This window comes from Mizuhopecten yessoensis, unplaced genomic scaffold, assembly GCF_002113885.1.
Source record: "Mizuhopecten yessoensis strain PY_sf001 unplaced genomic scaffold, ASM211388v2 scaffold10969, whole genome shotgun sequence".
NCBI lineage: Eukaryota > Metazoa > Mollusca > Bivalvia > Pectinida > Pectinidae > Mizuhopecten > Mizuhopecten yessoensis.
The window spans coordinates 115,334-142,235 of record NW_018408812.1 but is presented as its reverse complement, the minus strand read 5'-3'; the positions used below and the strand labels follow the sequence as shown (position 1 = coordinate 142,235).

Sequence of the window (26,902 nt, the reverse complement as noted above, 5' to 3'; positions counted from 1 at the left end):
AAAGCAAATTGTCAAAAAATGTTTTAAAAGGCTTTAGGGATAATGAAACAAGACAAGAGTCTAAATTTCAAAACTCACGGAAATAAATAATTTCTAGAAAATGAATTTGAAATTAATGTTATAGTCTTCATGTGCTATGTGTGAATCTGTGAAGAAACCCTAAGAATTATTTGGAAAATGTAGTATACCCGAACCTAACACGTATATTTTGATCCATTCCCTAGATATTATAGACAGCTCCGGAATCAGGATCACCATGACACCGACGCTCCGTACACACGATGCCGGACTCCTACAGATCGGATTGGGTGTTTCACCACTACAACTTGTACCCCCTATGGAACCCTCCTTCGTCTCCGAAGGATTCTGTCCTTCGGAACTTCTCGGGAAGGTACATGTAACAAGACGTCATTTATCTAGATAATTTATGAAATAATTATTTTGCCATAACATCTAAAATTGATAAAATTATATTGTTGTTGTAATTTTTGAAACCAGCATAATTATATGTATATGATATTTAGTCAAAGTCCTTTGGCTATCATCTATAATCAGTTAAAAAAGATATGCATTTCTTCCTTAATGCTTGGAATTAGACATTGACAATGTGTTGATTTTTCAGGTGAAATAATTGCAATACATAATAAATCTCGGAAAATATTCAAAAAGGGATCGCTTTTTTGTTTGCAGGGTGTACCAAAAGAAGGTATCAACGTGTTTGCTATGGTACAACACTCCCATCTTCTGGGAAAAAAAATGATAACACGTCACTTCCGGAATGGGAGAGAACTCGAACCACTGGCTGCCGATACACATTACGATTTCAATTTCCAAGACATGCGCTACTTGTCAAAAGAGAAAAAAGTATATCCTGTATGTATCAAAAAAAAGGAGAAGATCGATAGTTCCACTATTCCATGCCATCTTTGTAGAACAATTTACGTCGACGCCTCTCTGTCGATTTATCAGAGACCATTGAGAAAACCATTATTGTGTAACTTGCTGTCTCTCTAGACATCTGTGGTTGTAGCTCGCATTTATAATAACGTCGTTATTATCTCTGTAGACATCACTGGTTGTAGCTCGCATTTATAATAACGGGGTTATTATCTCTGTAGACATCACTGGTTGTAGCTCGCATTTATAATAACGTGGTAATCATTTCTATAGACATCACTGGTTGTAGCTCGCATTTATGATAACGTGGTTATTATCTCTGTAGACATCAATGGTTGTAGCTCGCATTTATAATAACGTGGTTATTATCTCTGTAGTCATCACTGGTTGTAGCTCGCATTTATAATAACGTGGTTATTATCTCTGTAGACATCACTGGTTGTAGCTAGCATTTATAATAACGTCGTTATTATCTCTGTAGACATCACTGGTTGTAGCCCGCATTTATAATAACGTGGTTATTATCTCTGTAGACATCAATGGTTGTAGCTCGCATTTATAATAACGTGGTTATTATCTCTGTAGACATCAATGGTTGTAGCTCTCATTTATAATAACGTGGTTATTATCTCTGTAGTCATCACTGGTTGTAGCTCGCATTTATAATAACGCGGTTATTATCTCTGAAGACATCACTGGTTGTAGCTCGCATTTATAATAACGCGGTTATTATCTCTGAAGACATCACTGGTTGTAGCTCGCATTTATAATAACAGGGTTATTATCTCTGTAAACATCAATGGTTGTAGCTCGCATTTATAATAACAGGGTTATTATCTCTTTAGACATCACTGGTTGTAGCTCGCATTTATAATAACGTGGTTATTATCTCTGTAAAAATCACTGGTTGTAGCTCGCATTTATAATAACAGGGTTATTATCTCTGTAGACATTACTGGTTGTAGCTCGCATTTATAATAACGTGGTTATTATCTCTGTAAACATCACTGGTTGTAGCTCGCATTTATAATAACAGGGTTTTCATCTCTGTAGACATCACTGGTTGTAGCTCGCATTTATAATAACGTGGTAATTATCTCTGTAGTCATCACTGGTTGTAGCTCGCATTTATAACAACAGGGTTATTATCTCTGTAGACATCTGTGGTTGTAGCTCGCATTTATAATAACAGGGTTTTCATCTCTGTAGACATCACTGGTTGTAGCTCGCATTTATAATAACGTCGTTATTATCTTTGTAGAAATCTGTGGTTGTAGCTCGCATTGATAATAACGTGGTTATTATCTCTGTAGAAATCTGTGGTTGTAGCTCGCATTGATAATAACGCGGTTATTATCTCTGTAGACATCACTGGTTGTAGCTCGCATTGATAATAACATGGTTATTATCTCTGTAGAAATCTGTGGTTGTAGCTCGCATTTATAATAACAGGGTTTTCATCTCTTTAGACATCACTGGTTGTATCTTGCAATTATAATAACGTGGTTATTATCTCTGTAGACATCACTTGTTGTAGCTCGCATTGATAATAACGTGGTTATTATCTCTGTAGAAATCTGTGGTTATAGCTCGCATTGATAATAACGTGGTTATTATTTCTGTAGACATCTGTGGTTGTAGCTCGCATTTATAATAACGTGGTTATTATCTCTGTAGACATCACTGGTTGTATCTTGCAATTATAATACCGTGGTTATTATCTCTGTAGACATCACTTGTTGTAGCTCGCATTGATAATAACGTGGTTCTTATCTCTGTAGAAATCACTGGTTGTAGCTCGCATTTATGATAACGTGGTTATTATCTCTGTAGAAATCTGTGGTTATAGCTCGCATTGATAATAACGTGGGTATTATTTCTGTAGACATCTGTGGTTGTAGCTCGCATTGATAATAACGGGGTTATTATCTCTGTAGAAATCTGTGGTTATAGCTCGCATTGATAATAACGTTGTTATTATCTCTGTAGACATCACTGGTTTTAGCTCGCATTGATAATAACGTGGTTATTATCTCTGTAGAAATCACTGGTTGTAGCTCGCATTTATAATAACAGGGTTTTCATCTCTGTAGACATCACTGGTTGTATCTTGCAATTATAATACCGTGGTTATTATCTCTGTAGACATCTGTGGTTGGGGCTCGCATTTATAATAACGTGGTTATTATCTCTGTAGACATCTGTGGTTGGTGCTCGCATTTATAATAACGTGGTTATTATCTTTGTAGACAGATGTGGTTAGCCCGCTGCCATAATTGTGTAATGTTATAATATGTCATGATGCAAGTTAGAGATTCTGGTTTCTATTTCCAAAATAAAGCAACTTAGAGCGACTGGCAGTAGTATAATATACAATTATTGACCTATTTTCATGTGAATACGAGGATTTATTAACCTTCGAGGGTTAATTTATCATAGGACATTTTTATAAACTTAACCATGTGTAGCACCAATCCACACTTAGCATATTTCGCCATGATTATGGCACCTGCAATGAAATTCTGCCTACACAGAATATGTGTCTCTGTCCAATTAAAATGACTTTATATGAGCTATTAATAAGATCAAAAACAATATACTGCGTAATGTAAGTAAATAGGAGAAAACTCAATCAAACAAATTTAGTATTTATTTAATTTAACAATATGTATATGCAGTGAAAGTAAACTTTCAATGTAAAAATACAGTACCGTGTGAAGGTAATGCTCGAGTTGTTTCGTTGCAGCATCAAACACTTTGTTGCATTCAGTAAATTCAGCGCCATGCACTATATCCATGTTACAACCGACACTCGAAAGGTATCGGTTGATACCATGCCGGATACTTAAGAGAGAACTACGTTGATATTTCTCACCGTCTTTCCTACTCATTTCCAAATAAAACTTCCGACGAACATTGCAGTGTTCGAGCGCTTGCATGTTAACAAAGTCCGTGTCTATTGCTTTTTCTTTCAAATATTCACGCAATACACAGACGGACGTGTCGGTAGCTTTAACAGTGTTTTAGTAGCCTTTTGCACCAAGATAGTTTTAAGTTGGTCATCGGAAACAGTTCCAAATATTGACCAGCCGGGTTTGTTTACACTGTCGTCTGCCATTTTCTCTCCAGTGAGGCAACGACAATCCGTGCTTCTGATTGGTCAAAAATTGCAGCACAGGTTACTGGATTGTAATATTCACCTGTGAGGCGACCGACGGGGTTTTGGACTGTTATATTCACCTCGCGTGCACGGATTCTATAGGTTTCGGGGTAACGTCGCAATATATTTAGACCTATAAAGGTGTTTTGACCAATCAGCGTGTGGGAAAAATGACAGTTATATAATAATTATGATTTATTGGTACATATGTCAAAAATAAATATGTTTTTCTTACCCATTCGTTACAATATGTAGCAGTATTTTCTGTACGTGAGGTTACAGTTACTATGTTTTTGTTCATTTGCAGATGGACAAAATCAATGTGAAATGTGTTTACGATTCTCGACACAAACGAGAACCTACACTGGTAAGTATATCTCCTTATTTCCTTTGGACGGTGTAGCGACTTGCAGCCATACATATCGGAAGATGAATGACGGTGCTGTATCAATTGATCATAAATTATATTGGTATCGATGTCGATGTAGAACAGCCTATTTAACCAACTTTCAGTATTAAATCAAAAAGATTGCATGGAACTGTACAGAAATGTCAATAATATTACAATTTAATTAAAATATTAAACCATTTGACAGAATGGACAAGAAGGAGCCTGATGATTGTCTATTTAGCGTCGTTGTCGTTATCATGAGTATATTAATGGTTTTCAATGTATAATTGTTGTCTTTAAGAGATCCTTACAATAGTCTATTCATGGTGTTTGTAAATATGAGGATGAGTCGAATGGTAATGTAGGGCAGTTGCCAATATCACGAGAAGCCTATCGGCTGTATATGTATCGATGTTGCCCTCCGTCAGGTAAAGCCTAATGGTGTTTGTAGGAAAGGTGTCAGAATGAATAAGAAGCTTAATGGCTCAAGGCCGGCGATATAACTATCGAGACTGTCATAGTTGTTAAACTCTTGGAGGTATACTCCGATAGTTCACTTAATATGGAGAAAAACGTGAACGCTATTGCAAATTCAAGTTACTGCCAGATCAGGAACATCGGGTGTATCCGGCAGTTTATAACTGTAGATGTAGGCAAGACTTTGGTGCATTCACATGTTACCCCTCCGTAGAACTGTGGTAACGCCCTGCTCTGTGGTATATCTGAAAAAAGCTAACTAGTCGTCTACAGTGAGTCTAGAACACTGAAGCACGTCTGGCTATTCGTACTCGAAAGGAAATAACATCACGGCAGCGCTATATTCATTGCACTGGTAAGCTGTCCGATACATGTCGCAGTACAAAATTTTGGTGTACACATACAATGTACAAGGCACTAAAAGGAGCAGCTCACTAGTATGTAAATGAGTTTATCATCCTTTATCAGCCGTCACGATCACTGCAGTCGGAGGCAGATTCCTTCTTGCGTGTCCCAAAATCTCGTTCTGTGACCTATGAAAACCGGTGGTTTTAAAGGGTGTCGACCACGCTGTGGACACTTTTTACTACTGCTATAAGGAAACCGAATTCAAGAAGTATGTAAAACCAAACTGTGTACGTCTGCTTTTTGGGCTGTTTTGCGAGGAAGTAATGTACACACTATCCTGTTACCTAATGTATTATACTGATTTGTATGCCTTGTTATCTATCATTAAAGTGTTATAAAGCCTAATAGAGTGATTTTGCAACTTATATAGGGAGCTCTAGAAAAAAGATTTTATCAATCATTATTATTATGTGTAGGTGACGTTTTAGACAAATTGTTATTATGATTTAGATTTCATTAAAAAACAAATTGTCTTCATAATTAAAATATGGGAAAAAAGAGACTGTCGTTATGATTAAGATTTAGATAAAACAAATTGTCGTTAGGATTGAAATTTCGATAAATAGTTGTCGATATGATGCACAGTTGGTGGATACGATTAAGATGTCTTAAAGACAAATTGTGGATATGATTAATATGTCTTATAGACAAATTGTGGATATGATTAATATGTCTTAAAGACAAATTGTGGATATGATTAAGATGTCGTTAATGACAAATTGTTGATATGATTAAGATCAAAAGACATGTTGTCGTTAGTGTTCAGATGTCGTAATAGATATTTTTGTTGGATTCAAATTTCATTGCAGGTTGTTGTTGTAGAAAGGTCGTCATTAACATGCCTTTTCATTATAGGGAGGTCTATCCACAAACGAGGAAATGTGCCTGTCGTTCATAGCGTACTACCCTCGTATGCACCTAGATAACTGTCAGAGTTTACCCATCTATAACACGATATCTAGCAACTTTAACGACGTCAGATCTATCCTGAGATCATGGAACTGGACAGATCCGGCAGTAAGGACGAAGTTCCAATCAGCGCTAGACAACTCCATTCATTACCACTTCTCCTCCGGAGACACCGCTGCTGTCAATGTAAGCATTGGCTGAAGCTAATGGAATAACAAACAGTGAAAAGTCCCGTTTGAAATAGCGAAACCTTTAATTTCTTTGATGTTTTCACAACAAAAGTATGTGACAGTGACGACTGTCATTTGGTACAGGTTTTCTGCTATCGTCAATTTACATTACACTAAACGGTCAATATTTAAGCTCATAAAATTGGAATTCATAATTGGAAAGATTGTTTATCAGAAGCGTGTATCCCTCATACGCATAGCCGTGATTTTATTTGTTCAAAAATATTAATAGTGACATTCACAATTTGGAATAGAGTATGCTTTACACGTGTAATCATGCTGAGGATAATGTTTTTATTACAGGCTAACGTGCAGACAACGGAACATGCAACAAACTATCCTTATGTCAAACCACAGGATACTAGCTGTCAGAACTTTGCTGGTTCTGTTCCTGGCCTGGCTTTTCTTGGCCGGAAGTGATTAAGGCGGCGACAGTAGACGGAACTGACATCACATTACCGTAAATGACTTTGTGTGGACGGAAGTGTTGAATAGTACATTTCTCATCGTTCAAAATACATGTGTCAGTAGCTTCGGCATCCATACATATGTGTACACATTTGACATAGATCAGTATGACTACCTCTGTGTTTGACTTCGTCGACGAGGAAAACATTTTGTACATATAGTTACAGATAAATAAAGCATCTGTCATGAAAAATAATTAAACTTTTATTTTTACTCTTTATGAAAGTTGTTCATTATGACACTCATTTGGCACAGCTAGCGCGCATTATGGTGTTTGCTTGCAAAGTCGTGTCATTCAAATATATAAAAAAAATGCCTTACAAAAACAGTTCAATGTTTAAATTATTTTTAATATATCAATAGATGACTTAGCAGGATTATATAATGATTTAATTATATAACACAGTGGGTCTCCCTAAACAATGAACTAAAGCAGGCACAATAATGCAAAGTCAATCTTTGCAAGCATGGAAAGGGTGAGTGAAGTGTTCTTATAAAAGTAACAGAGACAATGAAAAATACAAGTTTATTTAAACAACTGTTTTCAAGAATAATCTTTTGCTCTTACATTTATACATTTACAGTTGAAACGACATTGTTTACGGTATTTGATGTGTCCTTAAAATTTAAACACTGATTATTTTCGGTTAGTTTACCTTTGTTTATGTATTAGGAGTTTTACGTACTCTTTTGAGCTATTTTAGATAGTTTGTAATGATTGGTAACATCGAGCTAAACCAAATATTGATTCAATTTTCGAAAAAACGCCCGCAACACGGCGAATTTGTCAAAAAAACATCCCCCTTTTCATCCCATCTGTATATCATCAATCATAGCGACAACAGGCTGTCAAAGTATGTATGGTAACATTGAAGACGGTATATTTTTGAGCCTGCCAATATTAGCTTATCGAAATAGACAGATATACAATTTTCAATAGTAAAATGTTTATTCTTTCTATCACATTTGACATCCCCAGTTATCATTTAAGAGTTCCAAAATATTCAGTGTTGAATTAACACCATTACTTTTTTTCGGCATGGCGTGCCCGTTAGATCAGTATACAAAATAGACATTTTTACTTTTTTTCTGTATGTTTTAATGTAAGAATGTAATTTTAGACAACCTTATAATGATGTGACACAGTATATGAGGTGGCAGTGATAAAACAATAATACTTTTCAAATCAAAATCGGAATAATCGGCTGCAACTTGACACCTGCTTGCGAGCATTCATTGGCCGCGGTGGCAAAGTGGTAAAGCGTCTGACATTCTGCTACCATCAGCCATCTACCACTGGGTCGCGAGTTCGAGGTCTATGTGGGGCAGTCGCCAGGTACATGTACTTGCCGTAGGTCGGTGGTACATGCATTTCCCCGGTAACTCCGGCATTCCTCCACTTCCAAAACCTGGCACGTCCAAACACGAACATAGCTGTTAATAGGACGTAAAACACAAACAAAACAAACCAAATGATATTTATAAATGTTTCGCCTTTAGGCACAAATCAAAGGTTATGACTCTCAGTTTTCTTCAGTCTTGAGAACATTTACAGAACGTCTAAAGAGATATTTTTTTTCAATAATGGATAAAGGGTGCTCTTGACGGGATAACTTTTGCCGAATGGGTTATGCTGTCTCCTGTCAGGTCAAATGACCACGTGGTGTGTATAACGTGAGCCTGTGTACAGCATATGAACGTGGTGAACCTTTGATGTGTAAACTTAAACAAATATAGGATGACTAATGCACAGATAATATTATTTTTGACATAGAGCTCTTTTGTATGCATTTTAAATGGATGACAGCTTCGACCCCGATGTGTCGGAATCATTCTAAGACAAAGCATTAGGCAATAGCTCAATCGCATACAAGAATATTACCCTGGAAAGTTATGACAAACATATTTAGTTAAAACGATATATTTTTTTAAAAGTTTAATCATTTTCGTCATTATAGGAACCCAGACAAGTAAAAATGAATTGTTTTTACGCCAATACATGAATATTTTAATAGGTGCACACGGGCTAGTACGCTATGAATGACAGTTTTTCCAAACAAAGTCGCTCGATCGTAATATGTAAGTCATCTTCAGCATCCGCAACATGCGTTAAGTAGAGTGATACTTCGCTAATGTATATGGTTTCGTAGGGTAATCATCATGTTTAACAAACCGGGATGTTTACCGATGTACATTACAGAATACTTTGGAAAAATTTAGCGTTTTAGTAGCTGGGTAAAAAACAACCCTTGATATGATATATACACGTGACCTCATTGGACAAACATTGATGGATCTTTACTTCAATAGATCTATACAAATATTGATAGTAAATATGATGACAAACTATTATATATAACTTGTTCGAGGAAGCTAAAAAGGTAGCCTTGAATTAAATAATAAAAAACGTTCTGCCAATTTTGTTTGAGAAAAAAACGACGAATTAAAAGGGGTCCCTGTCTGTAACTTTTATCAATTTTTCAGCAAGTCCTGTGAATAAATGCCTTGCTCTCTACTCAACTTACCAAAGGTACTCATGTGATCCTTTAAACTTCTTAAAATATCAAAGATAACACTGTCATGTGAAGTGACTGTGTATCTGGTGATTGCGGAATCTCCTTAACACCAGCGTTCCGAATAGATTATACAAACACATAACAGAGGTCACACACTCTGTCATGTGACATGACCGTGTGTCTTGAGATTATCGAATCCTGTAAACACCCAGGTTAGCCTGGATCATCGGAGGGTGCTTTGTCTTGTCTTAGGCGATACGAATAAAAATAGAATAAGAATTGATGTCCTATTACTCTTACTATTGTTTTGGGGAGCTGGGATGGAGGATGAATGATTAAATTGTTTTACTGGTGTGATTTGTCGAGTGGAATCATACCCAGTACTAAACATTGTATATGGAAGATATGATCACATTATGACGTTATATGAAATCGGGCTATATATCTTGACCACTTTCAGGGAATTTGAGTGTTTTCTTCATTTTCTTATTCTCAAAGTATGTTTTTGACATCGTGTTGAGGTTGAGTATCTCATCACTTTTCCGCTGTATACAGGCATTGAAAAGTTAGTTTTCTGTTACAGTATACTGGTGATAATTCTTTCAGTTAATATTTAAAACGAATATTACAAAACAGCAAAACATTTGTACAAAATAAATAGAATATAACCAAAAAAAAACAACATCACCACAAACTAACAAGTTTATAACCAAATAACAAAATCTCTGCACAAAATAAAAAAATATATTCCAATATCAAAACAGCATTACTAATTAAAAGAATATAACCAAAAAACAAAACGTCAACACAATAGATGCACAATCGATAGGAAACGAACGATACCAACAAAGAAAATATGGAAATAAAACAAAAGACAACAGAACACAATTCATGATACACCTTCATGCAACGAAAGTGGTAGGCGTTCCGAACCTTCATGGTATTTCCCATCAAATCCTTTAGATCACTATGTCCATATCTTTAAGTGAATATTTTAGAAACATTTTATATCAAACTGATTGATTTACAGTTATGTACATTTGTACACTATGTAATAAAGTTTTACAGAGACATATGAGGAAGAATTGGAATTAGCTGGTTGTTCATACGTAGTTTGTTATAACAAAGCTGTTACATGCTCACCTTGACTTTTATCCAGAACATTTAAAATACATATCTTATGTAAATAAAGGGTTTACCTGTACCTCTGTAAATGTTTGCCCAATTCCATCCGTGCTACTGTCGCGTCATAGCTTAACATATCTCCCTCTTCGCTATACGGACTGATAAAACATAATGACTTCGAAATGTTTTAAAACCTTATGCTTGTTTTAGAAGGCACCAGTTAGATAGGAGAAGGAGAGGAAAGATGGCCACTCTAAAACTAACAGTTTTGGCCGGATTGTTAGCCGTCTGCTTGGCGCATGCAACGGATTCGGTTGACCATATTTCTCAACTGATTAAAGACGGGCAGGTCAGAAGCAAGGGCCCTGTCCAGGTAATGGTTAAACATGTAATAACTGTTTTGTAAACATTTTTGACACTTTTAAGACCGATTTTATTTGGTTTTTATTTTAGCACTGCAGTACGATCCGTAAGTATCTGTAGTGAATGGCCAGTGGAGCATGACAAATTCCATGAAGAGCGATACAAACAATTTCCAGCTGGCATTCATATTAGTTCTGAACGACAACTAAAAGCTGTTCATAATCATAAAAACCATCTTATCAAAATTCGAATCTCATAAATACTCTCTAATCAATTATATTTTTATAATTTGTCAACACGTTTTTATACGTAAATGTGTGTTGTATGCTTGTTTGATTATTAAGAGCCATCTTCAAGGGCGGGTTAGTGGTAGCTAATAACAATGAAGACTTCAAAACGTGAACCATTGCATTTATAGCAGATATGAATGTCATTTAAACTATGTCTAAACAAAATAAAATAAATCTTGTTATAGAAATCAAATACAATATATACGTTCCTGCATCAACACATTGTCCCCATAGAGATATTTGAAAAAATATATAAATCCAAGCAAAACCTTTCTAAGTATATTATCTACACTAACATAACATTGCCACGTACCAAACCAAAATCAGAAGACATTCAAATCAGCTATGAATGCCATGACTCAGGTGATATAGTCCTCATTAATATCATTATGGAGGCACGGTAGTTTAATGGTAGGACGCCGGGCTCGTGACCGAAGGGTTGCGGGTTCGAGTCACGGCACGGCACTGTGTTGTATCTTTGAGCAAGATACTTTACTCTATTTGTTCCAGTCTACTCAGCTATAAACGTGTAGGTGGTTGGGCAGTGCTAGAATTGTTGAATGCTAGCTGTGAGCGGCGAAATGGCAGCTCTGGCTGTATGCTCCCCAGGGAGTTGAGAAATATATTTGCCGGTTGTATAGGCCCTATAACCACGGATAATAATTTGTGTACCGCTTTGAGACGACCTACTAACTAGGTTGTGATAAAGCGGTATATAAGAACCTCGAATTATTATTATTATTATCATTATAACGCTGTGGATACTTCTGGCAAGTCCATCCCAAGAATATTGTGATAAGAAGAATATAATGTCCTTTCATTGGTATACCATATTAGCCTTTCACTAAAGAGGCCCCATGGTACATGTTCTTCATTTTATTGATCCTGTATACCTTTTGAGGGCCGAAAGTCACTATTTCCCTAGGTTTTGTTGTGAATTAAATTATTCTGGACATTCATTTCAAATTTGCATAAATCATGAATTCAAATATGTTCTGTTCACTATTAACTACACTTAAAAAAATATTTTACAATTTTGAAGCATTGCCTTTAAATTAGAATGAATAAAAAATGTGAAATGATAGTCAAGAACTAAGTTCAAAAGTATAATTAATATTGTATGTGAAATATCTTGTAAACTAGTGATCTCTTCGTTAAATTACAGCACCGTTCTATTAAGTAACTTATATCTAAATGTTTCTGTTCTTTAAGTTTTGTCAGCTCACAGAAAAATGTCAATTTTCATCTAGTACATGTCATTTTTTTTAAATATTGAAAATGTACATGCTGTACTACTTAAGTGTTTCAAATTTTCTTCAAGAAGACTATCTGGAGTCAAAGAATCTCAAGTATCATTAAAAGACTTTTGGAAAAATATTTCCACCCAAAACAAAACCGTTGAGCTAAGCTAATCGGAGTCAAGAATGTTGTTGTACACCTCCTAGTGATTTCGCCGTTCAGTGATAGCGCTGGATACATTTCACCGATGATAGACGTGTCCTCGGGGACATGTGATAAGTCAAAAGCTATCACGTGACTTAAACTTGGTACAGTAATAAAGCGGATCATTTGGCTTCTTTGAGAATTATACACAGAGGTGTAAATATCAACCGGTATATAAGTATTGCTTACTTTCCAGAAAAGAAGACATCTGGTCAATTTCTTGTATCAATTGTGACATAAATCTGTTAAATTAATGAATGACACATTTAAATTTCAAGCATTCATTGCGAATAATTAAAAACCAATTATTCTACATTCTGGGTTTTATTTAAACGAAACAAAATTCGTATTCAATATTCGTTGTCCAGCTCGACCATTCTCCGAGGTTCTAGGGATTTTTTCAGCATCAATAGTATAACCTGTTAATAGCCTGTCCACTCCCTTTAAAGCAGCACATGAGTTATAAATTGACTTATCATCTTAAGTTCATTTGAAAATCTAAAACACTTATCATTCGATTTTTGATTCACAATCTTATTATATATATAGTGATTTTGCATGGCACCAGTAATCTTGATTTGAGGCCTGTATGTTTCTCAACGGCTAGCCAAAGAGAAATAAAGCTCCACATGGCCTAGGTGTATACATGAACTTAAGTAATATGTTAATTAATTCATGCATGTTACATTCATTTGGGCCTTAGAGAGGTTGACAAGTTATATTGTTACACCTCAAGTGAATTTCTAGCTATTTGACTGGTTGGGAGAAAATTAAACAAAAATCTCTGTCACCTTCCGAAAATACATTGGTTTTAAGGGGCGCGGGTGATATTGCCATGAGACAGAGAAAAAGATCACATGCGCGAAAAATGTGCGTTCCGGGTTCTTCACAGTGGCCATTTTTCACCGCTTCGTTACCCCACTGTGAAGGTCACAAGAACGTTAGACGGCAACAACCAATTTTATCAAGCGCCGGTGCGGTAGCGATTGTAAACAGCAGACTATCAACAAACAAGATGTAATGATCGAGGTTTGCTGCCGTTTCTGAGCTACATATGGAGGAGATTCTTTCCTCCAAGGACTCAAAAAAACAACAACCTCAGAGGGTGGTTAAAGGAAGCTGCCGGGTATTCAGAGAGTTTCTAGGCGAGGGTAGTAATTTTGAAGACTATACGAAGCAGAAACTCAATGAAAAACTTCGAACATGTGTAGAAGGTGTTTTTTTAAGATAAATATTTATCTAAAGACTTTTTGTGTAACAAAATAGATATGACATTCATTAGCAGGTGTCCTTTTATCCACGCACTATAGTTGATTTGAACAGCCTCCCGACAGATATCGCCTACAAAAAATCACTAGTGGCCTTCAAATCTGCCATTCTTAACTTTAAAAAAAACCGTAAAGTAATGTGTGTTTTTAACCTTACCTATTTTTATTAAGTGATTATTTCTAAATTAGAGAAATTATTAGCAGTACATCAGTAGACTCCTGTACGGGAAGGGATCAGAAAGGTGGCCAGTGTTGATATGACCAACACCGATTAAAAATCCTTCCCCAACACAGAGCAGTTGTATCCTTTGTTAAATTGGCAATTTATTTTTAGTTCCATGTACAACAGCACACTTCTGTACAGTAAGGGTTCCTAAAGGTGGCCAGTGTTGACATGACCAACACCGAGTAAGAACTCTTCCTTATACAGAGTAGCTGGTTCTAAAAAATAAACAAACAAAACACTAAATAATCAACCTTCAAATTTCCTTAATATTTACTATAAGTAGCATTCTTCCTCATATTATTAATTAATATTATTATTATTTTTGTTTTTTAATGTTTTTAATTGTACTATTGCGCACGCACAAACCAGTGTCATTATATTCGGCAAGACGAATGAGGACACTTACATGGCAGAAGCAGAAGCAGAAGCAGTGAATATTGTCAACCCTCAAAAACCCATTGTCACCCTCGGCTTCGCCTCGGGTGACAATGGTTTTCTCGGGTTGTCAATATTCACTGTCACTTGCTAATGAATGTCATACTTATATAATATTTCCCTTGGTTTGTTTGTGCTTTACATTCCATCACCAGCTACGATCATGTGTCATGGTATAATGCAGATAAACTAATTTCATTCAGACATCGACTTTAATGCCTAATAGATAAGATGGTTAGGCATCATTTTATTAGCTCAAGTACAACAAGTTCAATATGCTTGGAGGCAGCGCAGTCTAGTGGTAGGACGCACGACTCGTGACCGAAGGCCTAGGGTTGCGGGTTCGAGTCACGTCACGGCACTGTGTTGTATCTTGTTCAAGTCTACTCAGCTGTAAATGAGTACGTGGTTCTGCATTGCTAGAATTGTTGAATGCTAGCTGTGAGTGCCGAAATGGAAGCACCGGCTGTATGCTACCCAGGGAGTTCAGAAAGTAACCACGGATAAAAAATTGTGAACCGCTTCGAGACGACCTACGAACTAGGCTATGATAAAGCGGTATATAAAAACCTCGAATTATTATTAATTATTTTCATTAATATATTCAAATTATACATCTGAATCCCTATGTTTAACTGTGGTATTCAGATAAATGTTTTACAGGAAATGGAATTTAGCGTGACTATACCAGCTTTAATGGAGATTGCTTCACCTAACACACAAACTTCCATATATCGAACTTCGAAGATTTGAGTTTCTCGTTATATCCAACTTTCAGCAAAGTCCGGATTTTTTTCTTTCTAAAACACTACTAACATTCGAACTACAATCATTAGACGAACATTGATATATATTACAATTAATAAAAACAATATTAGTATAATTCAATTTAAATGTCTTACCTTGTGTTCCGCCAATAAACAACGTTCTTGTGCAATATAAAGAAGTTCTCAAAGAAGTTCAACCTTTGTGAGTCGAAGATTCGACGTTTTAAATTTTCTTCGATGGTTCCAAGGAGTTCGAAACAACGAGCTTTTGTATTTATTTTTATTACAATGAAATGTCCGAAACAAAACCGAGATTAATGTAATAATTGGCTCCTTTAGATTAAGTGCTGACAATATGTAACGATAGCAAACAGGTTATATGTTATACGGGAGATAACTCTTATACCCAACCATGGATCAACATTTGGGACATTTTCATATTTATATTTGATATATTGTTTTAATTATTGCATTTAATCTTGGATATGCATAAAAAGGCGTACGTGTTTGTTTGGTGTATTTACACGTGAAACTTTATTGTTTGTGTTTAAACAATGCAAATTGTAAAAAAGCATTTTGTTATTGTTATACATCACATTTTTAAGATACCGAAACCGACGCCTACCCGCCATTTTGAGCATTATGTCCGGCTCGATACCACTGGCCAGTTCTGGCTGTTTTGGACCGCCAATACCACCCACGTGATCTTTGAGACACACGTGAACACGCATGGCTACATTGGTTTTGGAATCTCCCCGAACGGAAAAATGTTCCCTGCTGACGTCATCGTTGGCGGAGTCAAGGACGGTCAGACCTACTTCAAGGTACGTTTTTTATTTTTGTGTTTTGTGCGGAGAAGAGGAGGACCCAATTATGACAACGTCTTCGTGATTGGTTGCTTCGTGTAGTTTCGTTTAAACATATTTAATTGCATTGAAATACATCAATGATCGGGCACGAATTATAACAATATTATAAAAAAATAAACGTGTCTTCATAAACCATTACACCAATTGTGAAAGCGACAATACAAATTTATATCACTATTTTAACGAAATGTGGACTTGGTGATTGTCAAGTAGACTTTGGAATGGTTAGGTATCAGTATCATTGTTAGGAACCGCACATTTTTGGAATCATGACATGAGTAATGACCATAATAATTCTTTTGAAGGTGAAGCCATTGTGTCACTGAATTTTATTTTTTCAATCAGTAAACCAAGATAAACTGTTTTTTTTTTTTTTTTTTTGATCTTAATCAATCATTCTATCGTCATTCTCGATATTTAGGTAAGCTTAAATTTGTTTGTAATGTCTGCCTGTGTCATAGGACTATCACACTACTGAGCATTCCCCGCCAGTAGTTGACCAATCACAGGACTGGTTCCTCATCGCTGGCAAGGAAACTGCATCCGGGACAGTCCTAACCTTTGTGCGCAAACTCAACACCTGTGATAGTGTTGGTGACATGGTCATTACGGTACGTGTGCAAAATCACAATAAGTTAATATATGTTGTTGAAGTGTTTAAAGTGTATGGCTACTTTAAAGTGGATGCTACTTATATATCATCCACTGTGCTAAACGCTGTCAAAATGTATTATTGACATTTATCCAAGGAACTTATACACCGCTGGTATTAAAAATAGGCATACCATTCATGTAACTTGCAAATGGAATCTATGTAAGCGAATTTGCGATATCAATTACTTTGCGCCAATGCATATGACTATATCGTTATGAGAATCTATTTATTCCTAATGTAAATTAAAAATAAGATATTGTTGTATCAAACGTTACAGGGTTCGTTTCCCCTTTCATTATATTCTACATATGTTTCAGAAGGTTTTAGAAGTAGATAGTTACATGTGCTTACAATGGTCTAAATGAACAATATATAAATATGTATTTTGAAAAGAAAAATAAACAGATTCGGAGCAGCTTCTTATCGATTTCACTTCTTTAGGTGTTCATCAGGGAAAGATAATTCTGTAGTTTTATATTGGATTATTGAAATTGACAGATCCCCTGTTCAAGACCTGAAGAGGTAAAAGCGCTAAGCAGCTTCTCAAAATCTGTTTGTATTCCTTTCTCATTCTCTACCGTTACAGGGACTTGGGACGAATTTTGAATACATATGTTTAAATATGTATGTGTCAGTCTGAATTATCGGATATAGTTCATAACTGATTTGTATGTGAGGTTGAAAGTTGTGTTCTGTGCTCTGTATTCTATGAAAACACGACCTCACTTTATATTGTAGGATGACACCACTAGACTTATCTTCTCCTACAATCCTGTTGACGTGACGAGTTATATCCCCTACCATGGCGCCACCAGGAGAGGAACAAAGAGCGTCATGCTGCTGTCTTCATCGTTGACACCTGAGGACGTCAACTTTCCTTCCGACATATCTACGTTCGACTTAGTTCAAGACAATGTAAGATTTCAGGGCGCATGTCATGCTTCATGACAACTTCCAGATTATGGATATCATTTTCTTATTGAAAACTATGTATTTATCAACATTTTTTTGTTTTTCGAAATGAATGTTACATGTCGTTATTGCTATTTACTGTCCGTCGTTGTAAGAGATTTCAATATTGCTGATATTTATTTCACAAGTATCATACCTGACGACTGGATTGATGTAGACCTACATATGTGAAATAATTTATTGAACAATTGTTATTGTTAACTGCTATTCCACATAGTGATGTGAAGATTAGGTATCCGGAAATATTCATAGGCGACACTTGATTTCTAAATCATTCTTTTGGATATTAATGAATGAGTTCATTTGAGTATCTCCCAATCTTTCTTGTGATTGAGATATCTTTTTTTCTATTTGAGGTATTTTTGTACGGTTCATATTGCAGCCAACACGTGAGAAAGATCTAGTTCATTTCCATTCGTTACATATGCAGTAACTTGTATTATGAGTGAGTTTGATTACATCGAGCGTATAAAATAATGTAGATCTATTGCATGTATGCTGTACAAAGAATCATTTCCTTTTTGTAACTTTTCATGCAGTTCAAAGTAGCACTTGCCATAAGTTACGGTATACTTGGTAAAAAGAAACACTTGCCCTTAGTTACGTTGTATGCGGTACTTATAAACACTTGCCCTTAGTTACGTTGTATGCGGTACTTAGAAGCACTTGCCCTTAAAAACGTTGTATGCGGGACAAAGAAACACTTGCCCATAGAAACGTTGTATGCGGTACTTAGAAACACTTGCCCTTTGTTACGTTGTATGCGGTACTTAGAAACATTTGCCCTTAAACACGTTGTATGCGGTACTTAGAAACAAAGACACACTTGCTCCTTTTTATGTTGTATCCGTTACAAAGAAAAGCTTGCACTGTATGCGGTTCAAAGAAACAGTTGCCCTTATTTACGTTGCAGCGGTACTTAGAAACACTTGTCCTTATAAACGTTGTATGCCCTTACCTATTGTACGTTATAAGCGGTACAATGAAATATTTGCCATAAGTTACTTTGTATTCGGTCCAAAAATAACCACTTGCCCTCAGTCACGTTATATGAGATACAAATAAACACCTACCCTTAGTTTTTATGAATGTTCACTGTGTCTCTCCTTTTGTTTGTGATGTCCCCTCGATTGTGTCCTTTTACTGTATAAAGTATAAAATACAAGTTTGTTGTTGTACATTTCATGTTATGTCTCATTATTTTAACGGTACAGGTACGTTAACATTGTGGAGAAAACTAATACTTGTATACAACACGTGTTAACTGTCCGTTTTTGTTTTCTGTCACCACAGTACCACGTTCCGAACAGCACCACCACCTACGCATGTCGAGCCTTCAGGTTACCTCCCCTTACCTCCAAACATCACATGATCAAGGTATGGCAAAGTCAAATACATTAAAACTATATCTAAACACATGTAATACTCACTTAATTGTCAACACATTTGTAAGATACAAAATCACAATACCCTGTTAACACTCAGAAAACGCTGATATATTTGACAATCTTTACTAACAATGTTTCAGGGATATAACAGGTATGAAGTTTAACATTCCGTGTACCGCTAGTAAACAATTTTTAATGTTAATAGTTTAATACATTTAAGTGAACGCATTGTAAACAATAAATAAGTAGCATCATACGGCTTAAAAAGCCATTTTTAAACATTTACCGACAATATGTTTACCTGCTCAGCTTGTTTTTAATCGATTTGTTTACAATTTATATAAAAAATACACACCTGTAAGTCGTTATCCGTATATTATTTTAACCTTCAGTATGAGCCAGTCATTACTAAAGGAAATGAGCTGAACGTGCACCACATGGTTGTCAACCGTTGTGACAAGCGTGCTGCCGACCTAGCCGCGTACGACGGCGCCGTTTTCCAGTGTGGAGATGGTAAATCGGAACCGGAACCTCTGCGAAGTTGTCTCTATAAGGTCATCATCGCTTGGACCGTCGGAGGGGAGGTAAGTATGATTCTGGGATCTTAAATCGGAAACACTCAGGAAAATATGTATCACTCAGGGGAGTTAAACTATCACTCTAGAGATGCTTCATTTTTTATGTTGGAAATGCTGAATCTTAATACGTTTCTCATAGAATTACGTATTTATAGTTCGACATGAACACGTCTTTCTTCTTTAACCTGACAAACTGGCTAGGGACCATAACACGTGCTGTTACTTTTCCGGACAGGTCGGCTAGGGTATAAAATCATGTTTAACTTTTTTCTGTACAAGCCAGCTAGGAAACATATATAGATAAAGTTGGTTTGTATTTTCCAGAAAACTCGGCTAAAACACAAAAAATGAAAATTCCTGTTGATAATTGGAATCTCTTTATAAGTTGGACCTACTTGAGAACCTATCGTAGCTTTGATATTTTATTTATTTTCAATATTTAGACCATCATTTACTACAACCTCATTATGTTATATAAATTCAAACTTTGTAGCGTTTCCTTGTAGTTCAACTCAAACATTTCATTTGTGTTTTCCAACGAATTGTATATGACTTTTAACACTAAGTTGCGAAAATTGTTTGGACCTCCGCACACATTTTAAGATCTATTTTGTCAAAGATTAGATGCAGCAGAGGATATAAAAACATAATTTTATATAGCAGCTATCTTTATGAGAAATGTGTGTTGTTTTCATTTTTGTCTTAGAGGTATGACTTGTTTAACTCTGGCACGCTGCTTCGAGAGGAAGCTGGAATAAGACCAACCTGATTGAGGAGGCACGATAGTCTAGTGGTAGGACGCCGGGTCGTGACCGCAGAGTTGCGGGTTTGAGTCACATCACGGCACTGTGTATTATCTTTGAGCAAGATACTTTTCTCCGCTTGTTCCAGTCTACTCAGCTGTAAATGAGTACGTGGTTGGGCAGTGCTAGAATGGTTGAATGTTAGATGTGAGCGCCGAAATGGCAGCACCGGCTGTATGCTGACAAAGATATTGACTGGTTGCAAAGGCCCTATAACCGTGGATAATTTTGTGAACCGCTTTGACACGACTTACGAACTAGTTTGGGATAAAGCTGTATATAAGAACCTCGAATTATTATTATTATTGATTATTAAATGCAGCTGTCTGTTTTATATTGGCAGGCGTTTTACTACCCCCCTTCTGCCGGGTATTCACTCGGGACTGATGACGACCCCGACTTTCTGATCCTTCAAACCCATTACAACAATCTTTTTGCTAGAGCAGGTATGCATATTTCGATGGTGATCATTTATTGTATATTGTTTAAAAGAAAAAGCAACAAGGAATAGTCAGTGTCACAACATCAAAAGTCGAGTTAAAATTGATATAAAAATAGCGAAATACGAGGAAAGATAATAATAACCCGGAGGCCTTTAAAAAGACCATATTAAAGAAGAACGTTTAATAAAATGATCGAACAGTGAAGTTGTTTTGTGTATTAAACATAGGTAACGGACTTTAGCTTTCAAAAAGCAGTGAAGCCCCTGAGTCATTGAAACTACCTCAACTTAAAAAATAATTTGAATCTTTATAACAACCGCTCTCCATTGCAACATAAATTGTCTCCAGGTTCTACATACAATAACGACAACACGTTGGCGAAAACTGAGTTTTGGAATTCTATTTCCAGTGTCCTGTTGCTAATACATGTTCTAGTTCACCGAATGCACCTTTGCAACTTAATCGAATTTGTAAATAGTGACGTATTCGGCACGAACACATCCCTCTTGTAACGCCTATTTGTTTCCGTTCCATAGACATCGTTGACAGTTCAGGCATTCGAATCACCATGACTCCCACTCTTCGAACGCACGACGCCGGGCTCCTACTTCTTGGAATGAGTGAGTCTCCGATGCATATTATTCCCCCCATGGAACCAGCCTTCGTTTCCCAAGGGTTTTGTCCTCCAGAACTTCTCGGGAAGGTACGTAACCAATACTCACTTAGCGGTATGAAACGTTCGTATTATTGACGTAAACGTTTACAGTCAAACATATGCATATTTAAATATTGTTACTCGAAAATGTCAATTAATTCACTACTGGGACATGCAGAATCATCAACCCAAAATAAGTAATATTTGTATACTATTATAATTACATATCCAATGTTTTTCATATCATTTTTAAATTGAAAACAAAGACATTATAATTTTATACAAGTGTATATTAATGAAGAAGTGTTTAATTGATTATATATTATTCAAAACAAAACCAATTACGTAGTCTATTTCTCATTGAGTAATCAGATTCTGAAAGCGTTCTGCTCGGTCTGAATTATGGACACATCCCGAGGTTCGCACGTTGAATGCCGTTGTTGAATATTGAATATAATGAACAGAAAGCTTTGAATTTTTTGTTGTATATGAACCTCCTTACACTCATATGTGATAATATATCTTATAATTATCCAATCTCTCTCGAAAGCTGTTCAAAACTCGAAAGACAATTCCTACATATCCTCTACGTATTACATTGTTGGCTGTAAAATATGATGAATAATCAGCAGGACTACATATTGTTAAGGGACTGACTCCAAGGCTCCCCAACCCTGGCATCCCCTATCAAAATATTTATATATGTATATATATATCTGCTTCGAAGCAGTATATGTATGAAAATTATATCTTCACTGAAGCAGCAGGAGAACTGGGATACATGTATTCCGTCTTTGCGTATTGCAGAGTTATCTTCTCTTGTGAACAGGTATTGATTGTTACGTCATTGGTTTGTGTGAGGAAATTACGTCGTTTTTCTCAAAAATTGATGACGTTGCTCTCACAAATCAATGGCGTAACAATCAATACCTGCTCACAAGAGAAGATACCTCTGCAATACGCAAAGACGGAATATATATTCACTCATTTTACAGGAGTGATTGTGACGCAAGTCAAATTCACTGATACAGCGTTGTTATATTTCACCTTACAATTTCTTGCCGTTTCGACAGGTATTATTCTGATATCAAGACGGATAAGGTGCATGTTAAACGTCCCGTGATGAGAAATGAAATAGAAAAACAACATTGATTAATTAAGATATCACTATTTCAACTCCTTTATCAAATTTGTCTAATATATCGCCGAGCGTAAAATATATTAATAGTGTCATAATCGTGAAAATACAAAGGAAAATTCCTGATAATAATGTATAAGTTTCAAAAGAAACGAAAATGGTACATCGCAATGAAAAAAATGTTAAGTGGAACGAGTTTGGTATTAATGTGAATATTAGTTCGTCCAAAAGGTATTTGAATAAATAATGGAAACATATCATATTTATGTCTGTTGGAATAACAGGATCATTCCACAACATCCCCCCTTTTTTCGTTACAGGATATTTGATGTCTCTAGAGAACGATAATATTCCCAGAATCCATTGTTTTTATATGAAATGTGATTTCATAGTTTAAGTTTTAAATAGTTTTGGTTATTTTGTTTGTTATACAAGTATGTAAGATATACAATTTTCAGCCTCATTCAATGGGTTTTTGATTTTTTTTTAATTATTCTGTAGAAGGATATCACCGCTAAACAACCAGACCTTGATGTTGACTCCTCCCGACATTCAGGTGTCTGTGTATTGCTGTCTGCCGTTGTACATGCACTACAACTCTTCTGTTACAATATTGCTCTAATGCTTTCTAGTATGGTCAACATTTTCAGTCGAGTTCATCTGATTTGGTCGTTGATTTCTCGGTCAACTTTCCGGGGCTGCAATCAGCACCTCATTATGTAAAAAGTTATGAGCGTTGGCGGCCAATCATAGCGAAGCAAAAAAGAACGCCATGAAAATGATAAACTAATGAAATAATATATCAAGTGTAAAAAACCTGATAAACATAAAAATATCAATTTGTTATTAGATTACAGGGCGTACCACAAGAGGGTATAAACGTATTTGCGATTCTACAGCATTCCCATCTTCTGGGCAAAGAAATGATAACACGTCTCTACCGAAATGGTAGCGAACTCGAACCACTGGCTGTCGACAGACATTATGATTTTGATTATCAGGACATGCGCTACCTTTCGAAGGAGAGAAAGATATATCCGGTAATGTATGATGAAAATAAATAGTTATCAATCCAGGTTAAAAAATGCACATGCTGTATTTTAGGTCAAAGATTTAAGTTCTGTAAAATGTTATTTTTAACTGACACTTTCCGTTTTTATTGTTATTTAAAGGGATGCAAAGGTTTAACCGAGCTTATCCTGAAAATGTTAAGAATGAAAATAACATATTGCTAGAACTAACCTCGTTCGAGTCGTAATATTCACCCAACGATATCAAGATCAATTTCATCTGTTTTAAAGAGAATATTTTTCAGACTATATACGGTAAACATGTAGATATGAATAAAGTTATTTTGGTCAAACTCTATGTAATGTCCGCTGTATCAGAGACTAATACATATGTAGGCACCAACAAATCTAACTTATTTTATGATTATAAGAAAAAAATTAATTCACCAAAACACCAAAACTGATATCTGCTTCAACAATAGTAATCAACTGTTTTTCTTCTCTTCCTACCTTTTCCTCAATATGACGTTTCACTATCATGATCACGTGATATCGTGAGATGTCCTTGGAAAGTAACGTAATCATGTGTTTACACTGTCGTAATATATTGCCGTAACTGTTTAGGAGATGTGAAATGCAAAACACTCGAACGAACAATTTATTAAATATACCTATTGTTATAATATCTGTTATATTGGAATCAACATGACAGATCTTATCAAGTTTTCCCAATATTCCTTATAATCTCTCTCGAAATATCATTCAATTATTCACACTCCTTAACATAATACAAAGTACTCTGATTAGCATATAAGGGCAAAACAACTATTTTGAGAAAAGGACTGATTCTTGTTTATAATCGGAAGGTAATACATGTCAGTAGCGGAAAACTTGATTAATTTCGTATGAAAACAACTGAGATAAAAATTCAAAGGTGTACACAATCATTTATCATTGTGCTGTTGTTTAACAGAGACAAAGAGATATAACAAAATACTCTGCTGGACAAATAAGGGCAAACAACGAAGTTTTTATAGAAACACTTGTAAACATGCGTGAAAACAGTACACAAACGCCATTCCTTATACACATTATATTATCACTATCATAGACACTTTTATTATAACACAGGATGACAAAGTCGAGGTGAAATGCGTTTACGATTCGAGCCACAAACAAAATATAACATGGGTAAGTAAAATGTAGTATTTGTTTAAGGCAGAGGTCGTGATTGGTATGCAAGTGTGATTCGAGTAGAGCTAGATATATAGATCAATATTTACATTTGCTATGCATCCTTTCATTGCTATGCATTGAGAAGGCAAATGTTGTAATGAGATTATAACAACATTAGCTATTATGACCTCACCGATCTCAATTGTGACGTAACTAATTTTATTGCTGTCAACACTTATTTTGCTGTTCAAAAACTGTTAGAAATAACTAAATTAAGCATACCTATTCTATCAAAATGAAAAGATAAGTAATGAATATTTCAGCAAATATTGCAATGGTCTGATAACTTTATTGATCTTTATTAACTTTGTCATCAATAGCAATGTGTGTTATAGAGAAGTCGTAATGAAATCAATATCGTCATACGATTTCAATATAACTTATGTCATTATAGAGATAATATTATATTGATATCGTTATATATACACGTAGTTACAGCGAGGGAAATGGAATACCTTTGTTATTATAATGAAGTCGGTATAATGTTGTTGTCGTTATAAATAATGAAAATGCCGTTGTAGAGAAAATACGATATTCATGTCGTTATATAAATAAGTTGTTACATAGAGGAAGATAGAATACCTTTATCGTTATAAAGAAGTCGTTATGATACTGTTGTCGCTTTAATGAATGGTAATGTCGTTATAAAGAGTACAGTATGATAATTATAAGTTTATATAGACACGTTGTTACAAAAACGAAGACCGAATACCTACATCATTATAATGAAGCTGTAATTGTATTGTTGGGGTAATGAATAATAGTAATTTCGTTATAGAGAGAATATGATATTTTTGTCGTTATATTAACATATTGTCACAGAGATGAAGATCTAATTCCTTTAACGTTATACTGAAGTCATTATGACATTGCTGTCGTTATACGTAACGATATTGTCGTTATAGAGAGGTTATGAATTTTACGACATCAAAAGGATTTTATTAAATTGATTTCGTTTAAAGTTATTATCATGATGTCGCTATCAATTTGTCGGCTTTAAGTATGTAATTACAAATAATTATTTTAAAAAAATTACAGGGTGGATTCTCTACACAGGATGAGATGTGCGAGTCATTTCTTATGTACTATCCTCGTACGCACCTGGACATCTGTTTTAGTCTGCCCCTGTATAACACGATAACTGACAATGCTGATCTACTGTTTCCTGTGCTCAAGTCATGGAACTGGACCGATCCGGCAGTTAGAGCTAACTTCCGGTCAGCGCTAGACAACTCGCTGTATGACCATTACCTCTTGGGAGACACTGACGCATTTAATGTAAGAGTTGTTCAAAGACAATGAAAATATCGCTCGGTCACATATACTTAGCACAAACAAGGGTAGCTTATCCTTTTCTCAAATTGAAGTATGGGACCACGAGTAGCTTCACAGCTATACGCTATTTCCATTATCTCGACAAATAAATTGCCCATTTTTAAATATATCATCACCAACATGAAACGTCTCCATGAGGTTTAACGGGGTTTGTCATTCTTTGTAAAATAATTGCATCAATTCAACAGCTTATCTTACTCTTAAAAACCCAAGGGATTACTGAAGTGTTATCAAAACCATATTTCGAACTCAAAATCGATTAAACTAATGCATGAATAAGAGAAAAACTTTAAAAAGAGACCCTTGAAAAATTACAAGGAGGTTAAGACCAGGTGCTCTGGAAGGATAAGTATCTCTGCTATATTAATGACACCCGCCATGTAAATCTAAGTCGGATCCGAGTAGTGCCAATTCCTGAAATCGAGAATTCAGGTAGTGACTACAAAA

General features: G+C 35.6%; 1 protein-coding gene across 1 annotated transcript in view; it reads left to right on the top strand.

Annotated features, from left to right (window-relative positions):
• Window positions 1–26,902, top strand: part of LOC110464158 — a 36,577-nt gene that overhangs the window by 7,531 nt on the left and 2,144 nt on the right. Inside the window, exons 8-23 of the mRNA XM_021519230.1 lie at window positions 225–391; window positions 691–873; window positions 4,365–4,424; window positions 6,189–6,428; window positions 6,776–6,888; window positions 10,771–10,954; window positions 15,979–16,197; window positions 16,704–16,853; window positions 17,636–17,812; window positions 19,163–19,246; window positions 19,650–19,841; window positions 20,982–21,084; window positions 21,618–21,784; window positions 23,732–23,914; window positions 25,016–25,075; window positions 26,159–26,398. Of these exons, the coding sequence (XP_021374905.1) occupies window positions 225–391; window positions 691–873; window positions 4,365–4,424; window positions 6,189–6,428; window positions 6,776–6,888; window positions 10,771–10,954; window positions 15,979–16,197; window positions 16,704–16,853; window positions 17,636–17,812; window positions 19,163–19,246; window positions 19,650–19,841; window positions 20,982–21,084; window positions 21,618–21,784; window positions 23,732–23,914; window positions 25,016–25,075; window positions 26,159–26,398 (2,522 nt within the window). The remainder of the gene's footprint in view (window positions 1–224; window positions 392–690; window positions 874–4,364; window positions 4,425–6,188; window positions 6,429–6,775; window positions 6,889–10,770; window positions 10,955–15,978; window positions 16,198–16,703; window positions 16,854–17,635; window positions 17,813–19,162; window positions 19,247–19,649; window positions 19,842–20,981; window positions 21,085–21,617; window positions 21,785–23,731; window positions 23,915–25,015; window positions 25,076–26,158; window positions 26,399–26,902) is intronic.